This window comes from Rhinatrema bivittatum, chromosome 6 (assembly GCF_901001135.1).
Source record: "Rhinatrema bivittatum chromosome 6, aRhiBiv1.1, whole genome shotgun sequence".
Lineage (NCBI taxonomy): Eukaryota > Metazoa > Chordata > Amphibia > Gymnophiona > Rhinatrematidae > Rhinatrema > Rhinatrema bivittatum.
In genome coordinates, this window is record NC_042620.1 from 206,306,011 (window position 1) to 206,318,570 (window position 12,560).

At 44.6% G+C, this 12,560-nt stretch overlaps 1 protein-coding gene across 3 annotated transcripts in view; it reads right to left on the reverse strand.

The window, feature by feature from the left end:
* Positions 1-12,560, reverse strand: part of TRA2B (transformer 2 beta homolog) — a 98,449-nt gene that overhangs the window by 67,056 nt on the left and 18,833 nt on the right. For all 3 annotated transcript variants that reach the window (XM_029606481.1, XM_029606484.1, XM_029606482.1), the window contains exon 2: positions 9,714-9,859. In XM_029606481.1, the coding sequence (XP_029462341.1) occupies positions 9,714-9,859 (146 nt within the window). The remainder of the gene's footprint in view (positions 1-9,713; positions 9,860-12,560) is intronic.

Sequence of the window (12,560 nt, forward strand, 5' to 3'; positions counted from 1 at the left end):
AACATTTCCTGACTGGAGGTTCCCCCTGCTGATTTATGTCTAAGCCTCTGGTGTGGCATCGTCTGAGAGGAACCAAACAGCCCTCCCCCGAATCAGTGGGAGAAAATGCAGAAGAGCCAGGTGAATGGTCCTGGTCTCTAGTGAGTTAATGGACCATGAGGCTCCAGAGACCAACTCTCCTGAGGCACCTGATCCCAAAAATGAACCCCCAAACCAGAGAGGCTTGTGTAGATTGCTACACAACTATGTTGGTGTGGTTAAGCTCACTCCTTTCAGTAAATGCAATGTGTCTATCCACTAGGGAAATGATTCCCACACCAACTGGCTCAGAGAGCCGGACCTCAGTCCTGAGGCTCCGGAGACCATCTTGAGAGAAGTGATGCCTGTAGTGGATGCATGAGAATCTGCTGCATCCAAAAGACGACGTTCCAGCATGGACAACGCTGCATCCTTTATTTTTGGAAGACATGGATAGATCATGAAGACTGACTAGTGGACGAACAAGTTCTGAGGCGTAACCAGATCATAGCATTGATTTTCAAAGAGCCCCATAAAGTCCCCTGAAGCTATAATCTGCCATGCCCTGAGTGTTCCTATAGCTCCAAAAGGACTGAGATGATTACTGGTGCGGTGAAGAAACCCCTTTTTCCCAAGACTGTAATGCCTAGCCTTACTTCTGTTAACTGGGAAAGGTATCCCAGCAACTTTTGAGACTTAAGACTTTCCTAGGTGTTTGACCAATTTTTCTAGATATTCTTCAAACAAGCAACATCTCAAAATGGAGAAGTTACTTACCTGATAATTTTGTTTTCCTTAGTGTAGACAGATGGACTCAGGACCAATGGGTAATTGTGCTCTTCTGCTAGCAGATGGGAGACAGATTTCAAAGCTGACGTCACTCTAGATATACCCCTACAGTAACCTTAGCTCTTCAGTATTCTCTTCGAAAAGCCACTGGATATATCTTTGCTTAAATAACTTGATTAAACTTGAGTAAAACTTGAACTGGTTTGACTAATTTCCAAACTGGAGACCGCCAGTGCACTCAACCAATTAACGCCAACACCGGATTAACTGTGGGTGTCGAACTAGGGGTAGGCTGCGGATTACCCGCATTTGTCTAGTCTCGAGGTTTGTTATCCGAGGTTTTCCTTTTCTGGGGCAGGATGCCGAGACCATCTGTCTTATCAGGTAAGTAATTTCTCCATTTCCTAGCGATGGAGTCAGGACCAATGGGATGTACAAAAGCTACTCCCGGACAGGGCGGGAGGCTGCCCGTTGCCCACTTATTACTGCCCTTGCGAAGGCTCGTCTTCCCGGGCCTGAACATCCAGGCGGTAGAACCTGGAGGTGTGTATGGAGGACCACGTTGCCGCCCGACAGATCTCGGCGGGCAACAGCAGCTTGGTTTCTGCCCAGGAAACTGCCTGGGCCCTCGTAGAATGAGCCTTAACCTGTAGAGGTAAGGGCTTTCCTGTCTTTATGTAGGCTGCCTTGATTACATCTTTGATCCAGCGGGCTATGGTCACCCGCGAGGCTGCTTCTCTGTTTCTTCCTGCTGTGAACGAATAAGCGATCCGTTTTGTGCACCAATTCCGATCTTTCCAGGTTCCACACCAGGAGTCTGCAGACATTCAGGTTGCAAAGAAGGCGTGAGTCTTCAAGTCCTTATGTTCATCTGGAGCTGATAGCGAGATGGTTTGATTCAAGTGAAACTCGGAAACCACTTTTAGAAGGAAGGAGGGGACAGTGCGCAATTGTATGGTTCCAGGTGTGAACCTGAGGAATGGTTCCCAACAGGATAGAGCCTGTAGTTCAGAGATGCAATGAGTTGAACATATTGCCACCAGGAATGCAGACTTCAATGTTAAGAGGCGTAGTGACAGACCGTGGGTTGGTCTGAAAGAAGCCCCAACTAGGAAGTCTAATATTAGATTGAGATTCCATAGAGGCACCGGCTACTCTAGCCGTGGTCGGCGTTGTTCAACCCCTCTCAGGAAGTGGGACATGTCTGGATGGGTTGATAGCTGGATACTGTCCACTTCTGCTCTGAAGTAGGTCAGTGCAGCTACTTGGACCTTGAGGGAGTTGAGTGACAGCCCCTTCTTCATACCATCCTGTAGGAACTCCAGAATCATGGGAATCTTGGCTGTCCTCGGGAGAATCCTGTGGTCCTCACACCAGGCTTCGAATACTCTCCAGATCCGTATGTATGACAGGGATGTGGAGAATTTGCGCGCTCGGAGTAGGGCGTCAATCACAGCCTTTGAGTCACCATGCTTCTTCAGATGAGTCCTCTCAAGGGCCAGACCGTAAGAGAGAATAGAGACGGATCTTCGTGGAGAATCGGGCCCTTTGAAGAGGTAGGCACAGAGAGTTCCTAGCAAGAAGTCTTTGCATGTTTATGTGCCATGGTAGCCTTGGCCAATCCGGGGCCACTAGTAGAACTAGTCCCCTTTGATGTTCTATTTGGCAGATGACCCTGCCCAGTAGTGGCCATGAGAGGGGGGGGGGGGGGGGGGGGGGCGGCGAAGATGGGTTGCAGCGTCCATTCGCCTGGGTCCAGGCTCTCTCTCTCTGCTGAGGAGTCTTTTCCTGCGATGTGGGAGGCAGAGATCCCTCGTAGGTTTACCACCGCACATGTCATGAGAGGGTCTATCTCCAGAGATATATCTGTTGGCTCTTGGTTCCTCCCTGGCAGTTGATGTAAGCAACTGTTGTCGCGTTGTCCGACATTACTTGAATTGCCTCAGTCTGTGGCTGAATTGCAGGCACACTAGTCTGACTGCTCGAGCTTCCAGGCGGTTTATGTTCCATTCCACCTTTTCCTTGTTCCATTGTCCCTGGGTCGTCAGTTCCTGACAGTGGGCTCCCCACCCTCACAGGCTCACAGTCGTGGTGAGCAAGATCCAGTTCAGTGGGGATAGGCTCTCTTTTCTGCTTAGGTGGTCTTCCTGTAGCCACTACAGGAGCTGAGAATGTGCCTCTACTGGTAGTTGGAGGCGAATTGAGTAGTCCTGGGACAGTGGGTTCCATATGGGACCTTGCCCAAGGGACGATTTCCAGGGTTGATGCCATGAGGCAGAGGACTTGAAGATAGTCCAATACCTTGGGTCGTGCAATGGTCATCAATCATCGTAATTGTTCCATCAGTTTCCTTCTCCTTGGGGGAGGGAGGAAAACTGTTCTGTTTGGTGTTGAAATGGGCCCCCAGATACTCTAGTGATTGAGAAGGCTGCAGACTGATCTTGCCCATGTTCACGACCCAACCGAGTTCCTGCAGTAGGCTCTTGACTCTGGTCACCTGCCAACTCTCTTCTGAAGACTTTGCCCTGATTAGCCAATCATCCAGGTAAGGGTGTACCAAGACCCCTTCCTTCCTCAGTGTTGCCACCACGATCATCATGATTTTGGTGAAGGTTCTGGGGGGGGCGGTTGCTAGGCCGAAGGGTAGTGCTCGGAACTGGTAATGGTGTCCCAGTATCACAAAGCACAGGAAGTGCTGGTGATCCTGATGGACTAGGATGTGAAGGCAAGCTTTGGAAAGGTCCAGGGAGGTTAGAAACGCTCCCGGTTGTACTGCCATTATTATGGAGCGAAGAGTAACCTGCAGATGACTGTTGATGTTCTTGAGGTCCAAGATGGGCCGGAAAGATCTTTCCTTCTTGGAAACGATAAAGAGATGGAATTGTGCCCCATATTTTGTTGGTGCGTGGGAACCAAAGTTATTGCCTTCAGACTGAGTAGTCTTGTTAGAGTGGTTTCTACTGCCAGTCTCTTGGAATGGGCGTGGCAGGGTGACATCATAAATTTATCTCGAGGAATGCTGCGGAACTCCAGAGTAACCTTCTCGAATGATGTTAAAACCCATTTGTCGAACGTTCTCTCGACCCATCTCTGGTAGAAGAGGGCAAGTCAATCCCCTATATCCTCTTCCTGTGGATGGGTCGGCCATTGTGGAGCACGGCTGGAGCCTGCGCCCGAGCCTGCTCCCCTCTTGGTCTATCTTTCCGAAAGGGCTGAGACCTAAAGTGCCTAGAACTGCGAGTTCCTGTAGAGTCTAAAGCGCTGCTATCCTCTGCCCTTGATTCTTCTGAAAGAGAGATGCTGAGATCTTTTACTCCTATCTTCCTTTCGCCGAGGCACTAGGGATTCGCCCCATTTGCTGGCTAACTTCTCCAATTCGCTTCCGAACAAGAGAGATCCTTTAAAAGGCATTCTTGTGAGATTCGCTTTAGATATCGCATCCGCAGACCAACTCCGTAGCCATAGTTGTCTTCTGGCTGCCACTACAGAGGCAGCACCCCTGGCTGAGGTGCGTACTAGGTCTGAGCTTGCTTCCGTGAGGAAGGCTGCTGCAGGTTCCATCATCTCATTGGTATACGTTCCGGAGTTATTTGCCTCGCTCGAGAGGAGCAGCAGGAAGCAATCTGCAGTGTCATTGCTGTTGTGAAGGCCTGCTTAAGGATGGATACCAATCTTATTTACTGGGGTGTCCTTCAATGCAGCCCCCTCCCTCAACGGGAATCGTTATTCGCTTTGAGAATCCATTTTCAGGAAACGTAGGTGTTCCTTGGTCACTTGTTCTAGAGGGTATAGGGCTTCCAAGGCCCGACCCTCTGAAGCTGGCCTCCAGGGCATCCCATTCCAGTTTTTGGATGGCTTCCATCATTGGAAAGTAGCATGAGGCCTTATGAAGGGACACCAAGATGGGGGTTCTTCCTTGGTTCCGCCATTAGGTCCGTGCCAGGAATACCCAGCGTCTTTAGAGTCTGGGAAACAAGGGCTGGTAATTCATACTTGTGAAATATGCGAAGCATGGTTCGGTATGGTTCCATTCCAGGAGGGATTTCTCCTGGAATGGACCCAGACACCTCATCTGAGGTGTCTGGGTCCCTGTTAGGGAAGTTCTTGGTTAGGCAAGGCATCCGAGCAGGGCCGGGAGGATTTTGTCCTTCCGGCAGTGGTTGAGCCTGGCAGCCCTTGGGAAAAATTCCAACCAGGAGAAGGTCCCTGGATACATGTTAATCCCAGGGGGAGCTGGAGAGGCCCCAGAGGTGCCCTCCTGTGGGGAAGCCATCTCTGAGATGCAAAGGTCCGGGGAGCTACCTTCAGTAGTTCCGGAACCAGGCTTTGGTTCCCCCTGGGCTTCTTCGCAATGTTAACATGGGCAGGACTGCAATTCAGGCTGGGCAAAGAGCGTGCCCTTCTGGCCTTCTTGGGCACCGGTGCCATTGTTTGTGTGTTTGCACATATGCAGTTGTGCACAGCTATGTGCGCGTCTGTATTTGACGCGCCCGCAAGTTAGGCGCATTGGCCGCTCGGCTTGTCCCGTGCGTACAGCCGGCGAGAAGGGAAGATGGCACAGACGACCCCCGTGAGTAAGATGGTGTCCCCCGAGGGTCTCCACATGTGTGGACCCTTGCACCGGATCGGGGCCTAGCCCAACCAAGGCTGCTCAACCTAATTGGTGCTCCCTTCTAACCTCGTCGGGACGGATTCGGTACAGCAATCCGAGCTGTGGAGACCTTACCTCCACATTGCTGCAGACCAGGAGGAGGAAGGGCAAAGAGTGATCATCTGCAATCATCAGAAGCCTAAAACTGCATATGTTTAGTGAAGTGGGAAAGAAGGATCAATTGCAACCTTCAAGAATTATAAACTCCACTGCTGCACTTCATGAGAACGTGGGGAAGAGGGGCCAATTGCAGCTGTCAGAACCTTTGCTGCAGGGGAAAGCTGGGTGGTCACAACAGCGAGAAGTATTTCCTTCTACCACCACATGCTCTGCCTCTGGCCTGACAGAGAGGAGAGCTGCACTAAAGATTCAAAAGAAGAAAGGAGATAAAGGAACTGGGCTTGACAATATAAGGGAAAAGAGGGGAGAAGGAATGAGCCAGGAAAGGAAGAAATGGAAGATTGGGAGGACGGCCAGGAATCCATGATTGACCTTGTTAAGGGGAGTTGAATGGACAGAAGCCTGTAAGGAGTGAGAGGGAGAGGGACTCCCATGAATCATGGTCAGAGAGGGGGTATAGAAGACCACTACAGTTTACTTAGGGAAGAAGGGAAAGATGACCGCCAGGGATCAAGGAGGGAGGGAGGATGATGCAACAGCCAGGTTTGCATTTGACATTAAAAACAAAAGTTATTTAGAGGGACATGGAGCTTTCTTCCCTTTGAGAAATAGGGTTGTTTTTTTTTTTAAATCTAAATTAATTTGTGACAATTTTCTGTATTTGTAAGAATCAAAAGAAAATATTCAAGTATAAAAGAAAAGCAGGCTAAAAGGGGGTCAATTCTGAAAGAGGGTAAGTTTCAAATTTTTTCAGGCAGATGTAATATCGATGCAGGGAAAATGGGCACTCTCTCTAAAGCACACCCATCGACCACTCTGTGGTGCCCAATTTAATATTTAATCAGCTGCAGCGATAAAAAGGAGGCACATGGGGAAACTGTGTGCCCCTAGCACCTCCTCGGTAGCGGGCGCCCAGGAAGAGATGGCTGTCAGCAGGTTAGGAAAATGGACACTCAGTTTTACACGCGTCCCTTTTCATAACCTGACCACTGGTACTACTTTCTTTTTTTAAACATTCTTTGTTCCTCCGAATTAATATTGCCACGATATTAAGTCGGAGGAAATACTGTGAATAGCATGCAGACTTATCTGCAGAGGAAGAAGCAGCAGGGCTAGGTCCGGGAAAGTACATGCAGAGATTTAATTTTGAAATCTTTGTGCATACTTTCACACATGTACTTTGCACCTGCTAGCAGAAAAAAGTATCCAAGAGCAAAAACGATGGCTTTCATCCACCGACTTGAGTTTGAAAGGAAACTCTAGACCAGAGCTTTCCAAACTTTTCATGTTGGTGACACACTTTTTAGACAAACATAATTTCACGACACGGTAATTCAGTCTACTAGTAAACCAGAGGTTAAAGGTTAAACGAACGAAACATATTTCGACAATTTATGTATGTTTCCTTAAATATATACATAAATAAAATGTTTCATGACACAACCTATCTCATGAAAACCTTAAATTTATATTAAAAATATATATTCCAAGATTCATGTTATTGTTATAATTTATGAGAAACAATAATAAAACAAATTGTCTGTCCCCCACACACTCATCTCTCTCCTCCCCCCAGCACATGTCTGGCCCCCACACACTCATATCTCTCCCCCTCAAGCACATGTCTGTCCCCCCAGCACGTTTGCCCCCCACTCACTCATCTCTCCCCCCCCAGCACATGTCTGGCCCCCACACTCATGTACCTCGTCTTTTTGATTGTTGCCAGTTAAGTGCTTCACTCCCTTCCATGATCACCAGACACTGCTGCTTGCAGTCAGTACTCCTCATGGCCAGGCCTCATCGGCAGCAGCAGCCAATGCAAGGATGGCTGGGCTCGTTCCACCCACCAAGCCCCCCAAAAAAAACGCGATTGACAGCAAAAATCACCCAATAATAAGCAACCCATAAAATGAAAAAAAAAAGTGAATCTCTAGAAAAAAAAAGCCCAAACTCGCATCAGAGTTGACCGGGCTTGCGCGACACACCTGCACACTGCAGGCGACACACTAACGTTGTCCCGACACACAGTTTGGAAAGCTCTGCTCTAGACAGTGTCCCTCTGAAAATTAAATAGCAGGTAACGGTGCTCATTTTCTACCAAGTCATACAGAGTTACTAACCTGGAATTTTTATTTTTTTCTTAAACTTACTTCCTTTTCCCCACTGCAGCTGGATCGGAAGGTAGAATGGCCTCAACCTTCAACTATGAGGTCAATTTTTAAATAAATTTGGAAACTGTCCTATGTATTCAGTTTCCATTAAAGTTATGTTAAGAATGATTCTGGAGTGCATATTTCTTTTGTTATAGCATGAAAAAATTAAAGTATGTGGGGTTCTGTGAAACCTTTTGAAGGTGAAAAGGGACAGTTCTTTGAAAGGTTGGGAACCCCTGAACCCCTGTTCTAGAACTTTCAGTATGCTCTACTGAGCATGTGCAACTGTTAGTTGCCTCCCTGCTTCCCAGGCAGAGCCCCTCAGTCCATGATAAAGTTAGACATGGAGAAACCAACTCCCAGAGGCGGCAGGAGGGAATCTTGAGGACTGACATCCTGCTGTCCTGAGACACCAGTTACAGGTAAGCAACTCTGCTTTCTCAGAGGACAAGAAGTATGGCAGTCTGCACATGGGTGATTACCAAAGCTACAGGCCACTCAAAAACAAGAAAGGGGGAAATCCTCAGTGCTAAGCGTGACCTGAGTGGTTGCAGAAGAAACCAGTTACTTACCTCTAACAAGTGTTTTCAGAGGACAGCAGGATGTTAGTCCTCACACATGGTGACATCGGATGGAACCTGGCACAGAACTTTGATCTCAAAGATTCTAGAACTCTGAAACATGCCCTATTGAGCATGTGCAGCTGTATTCATAACCTTACCCCCAAGGCAGAGTTCCTCAGGCCATGATTTATTTAACACTTTTCTATACCGACCTTCATGAATGAGTAATTCATATCAGATCGGTTTACATGGAACTAAGAGGCTAGCTAAAAAACCATAACACAAAAGGCAGAGGGCAAAGTCACAAATAGTAAGGAGATCGAACTTGGGAGGCTAGGGTAGCCGGGAGGTAGACTGACAGCATACCTAGTGGAAGATATCTCTCTCTATCTATCTAGAGGGTCTGGTCAGTGGAGTGAAGTCTGTTGAGCAGTATGATGAAATATTGCAAATTAAGGGAAGGCTTTAAAGAAAAGCCAAGTCTTGAGGTTTTTTTTCGGAAGGTTAGAGGACAGGGTTCCAATCTGAGGTCAGACGGTAAGTTGTTCCAGATGGTAGGGCCCGCTGTGGAGAATGCTCGTTCTTTGGTTGAAGTCAGACGCGTGGTTTTAGTTGGAGGGACTTGTAGGAGCTGATGGCTCTATGGTCATCGGTGTGACTCCAAGGTCCCTCAATGTGACTGGATTGGTCTTCTGGTGCCCATCTTCTCCAAACGGATCCAGCATCCTCTGGGGGTCATTTGTATGCATTTTCAGCAACCCTGGACATCATGTGATGCTCCCAAGCAGAAGACACATCTAGCATGGGGATCTGTGATAGATGCTGTCCTCATGCATTTGAGGGCATTGCTGGAATCCTGATGACAGTGTTTTGTGAAACTAAAGCAACACAAGATTGAAATTGATGGCAACAGCCCCTGAGTGCACCACCGCCCAGGAAATACAACCTATTGGTCCTGAGTCCATCTGGCTACATGCTACAAAAACTATCTAGGGACCTTTATAGAAAGGGAACAGAGGACCATCCTGGTACTTTAAACACAAAATTGCTCTAAAAAATCCTACAAGTAGGAGAAAGGCGAGACAAAATTACTGTGAACCATGGAGTTCTGCAGAAAAAGAAAGACTGAAGGGACCCCTCATGCTACAGGGTGGCCCATGGAAAAGTAGCCTGCCTACAATGCACTGGTATTGGAGGCGGGCTACTTTTCCATGGGCCAGCCATCCTGTATAATGCATGCTTAGAGATGTTGAGTCCAAGTTCTAGAAACTGTGCCAGGCTCCATAGGATGATGTCGCCATTGTGGACTCATCCTAATTGTCTTCAAAGAATAGGGAGATTCAATTTAAAACTGACAACTCATACCTTGATGTACAACCCCAGAAATATTGATTTAAAAAAAAACTTTCAGAAATGTACCTAGATTCAGATCTTGACCTGGACTTTGATCTGGAACGTCTGGATCCCTCTTTGGATCGTGATCTTGCTGGAGAGCGGGTAGGAGTGTGGCTGGCAGACTTCCCAGAACGACGTGCACTCCCGCTTCTTGAAGCGGAACGGGATTCCTGCACACAGATAGCAAAATGTTCATAATGTATCCATTTACTAGCTGGTAAGCTAATTAAAAAAAAAACTAAAAACCAACTAAAATTGGTAAATAGCAAGCTGAAGTGAAATAAATGGCATTTAATTTGAAACTCAATTACTTGTCTGGGCAGTTGTAATTATAACTGCCTTACTTAAAGTTCCCTGTTAGGCTCTTTTTTACCCTGTATATGTTTTCTCTATTAAACAGATAATGCATGCATATATTTAGCAAAATATACAGGGACACAGAAACAGACTAGTAATTACTTAGCGTAGTGCTTTTTGATTCCAGATTACTTCTTATCTTAACTTCATTTCTATTTCTTTTCTTCATTCTTCAGTTTCAAATTCTGACTTCTTTTCATCTTCCCCACTTCACACAAATTTCTGAATATTCTATAAGTGGGACTTCTGGTCTGATAATTAGCATGCATTCTTTTTTTTCAAATTTCAGCTTCACTTATTCCTGAGCTTCAAATAATTCTCATTTATAAAACTTGAGAAATGCCGACTTCCACATTTTCCTTCTTCAATATTAACCTTAATAGAAAAAGAACAGGATGAAGCAGATTTAAAACTCTAGGATCAAATCGAGGCCAAAGCTGAAACTAGAAAACACTATATAACTGGACTTTCAGCTACTTGAATTTGAATGTATATGTAGACACTTTAAATCTTACCAAATCTACTACCCGCTTCACTGACTTTTCCACTAAGTTTAAAAAAAATAAACCACCTTCCATTAGGTTTAGAAAGATGCACTTAACTATTTGTCTATTGGACATGTCCAATGACTAATCAAAAATATTCTATTTTAGCTTTCATTTCTTTTAAATTCCCACTACTGTGAATATTTTAGTAAAGAACAGAAAGAAAATGATCAGTGCCAAAATCATCTATCACTGTTCAAATACACATCTAAGCCCATATGAATGTTTCTGTTTTGTTAGCTCCATGCTCAGGAGGGTTGAGTCCTGGTTTTACCCCACTGCATACACAGGAAATTAGTTCTGTTCTTCTTAGGGAATGCAATAGGAAAATTGGAACTAACAGTGAAGTTAAAACTTAACTGGCTCAGGTTTGTCCCTCTGGCCATGGAGCTACGTGGTCACCCTACCTTCAATTCATGACTACAGTATGACTTTCCAAAATACAAAATTCAGTTTACCTTATATTTGATCAATGATACAATATACTGTATTCACAGTATTTATTGAATATTGAAGGGAAATGAAAAAGTTTACAAGATATCTTAATGAAAAATGCATATGTTCTTGAAAGAAGAAAATGGTGGGTTGGAGGAAAGTAATATTTGACTACAGAGCAAACATATGAACCATTTCAGGTAACAAATTAGTTTTTAAAATTCTGCATATTACCCAACATTGAACATTATATTACCATCTGATCTCACACACAGGGTCTTAAATACTTGCCCTAATTAATCAAAAACAGAATCTCATCTTCCTTAAATCCTAGACGAAAATATTTTCCAGCAAGAGGAAGAAGATACTTTTCTATACCATTCATGCCTTCTTATTTACACACACATTCAGTAAAAATATATACTACAATATCTAAAATTTCCCCCAAACAAAACCTACTTTGTAAAACTAATGCCAAATCTCATAAGTAAGAATGCTCCAAATTCTAGCTTAGAATAGGTGACGATTAAAACTTTAACTACAAATAATTTGAATTAAAAGTAGAATATGTAGCATAAATAGGAGTCAAACCAGAAAAGTCTCAAAAGCAACCTGAAGGACTTTTTCCTTGGAGACAATGCTGGATAACAAAATTTGCTCTAGCTATCCTAAAATTTCAATTAGACTATAAATAAAATTTTAATATTTTGGCTTTACTGCAGAAAGAATCTTTAGATATAGTAATACTCCTATGTGCATATTTCAGAGATCTCCAGGTGATTACAATACAAAAGCCTTTGATGTTAGACATCACAGTAATTGTATCAAAGTACGTGTGTAATTCAGTGTTATTGTCTATACAATGCATGAGCATTTCATTCCAAGGCCCCTAGTTACATTATAATCACACAGAATGCCTAAATTTGCTTTAGTTCCATTATTTTTTGCATTCATTCTCCTGTTTCAAAGTGAATACAAACACTACTAGCTTTAGAATTGATTTCAAGGAGTAATTTTAATGGTATCTCAGACAAATTTCCTGGCCAATTTATGCTCCTGAAAGTTATGCAGCTTCTCTCACCTTTCTGAGGAAAAAAAAAAATTGAAGTACCACATTACATAAGTTCAATACCAGATTGAGGTAAGATCCTTCTACAGGTTGCTAGAATGTGAGTTTGAAATAAAGTAAAAACTTCAGTACTCTTTGGCCTGATGAATGAGGAAAGCGTTTGTTAACAGTATTTGTACAAGCTCAATTCTTTAGTCTTGGAATTTAAATGATTTAAACTGTAAACATTTTCAGAAAACCACTAACCCTAAATTGTCAGGATGCTGTACATGTGTGCATGCATAGTTTGCATGTTCCTATCAAAAATAAAGCTCACAATTTCATAAAGTTCAAGAGAGCAAAGTTCATTTCTGTGGGGATTGCAACAATTGTGTAAAAATAAAAAAAAAGTCTATTCGTTGAGTTTTATATACTGTCATTCGGTAGAGCCATCATAACGGCTCTATTACCCTAAAATGGGCAGGT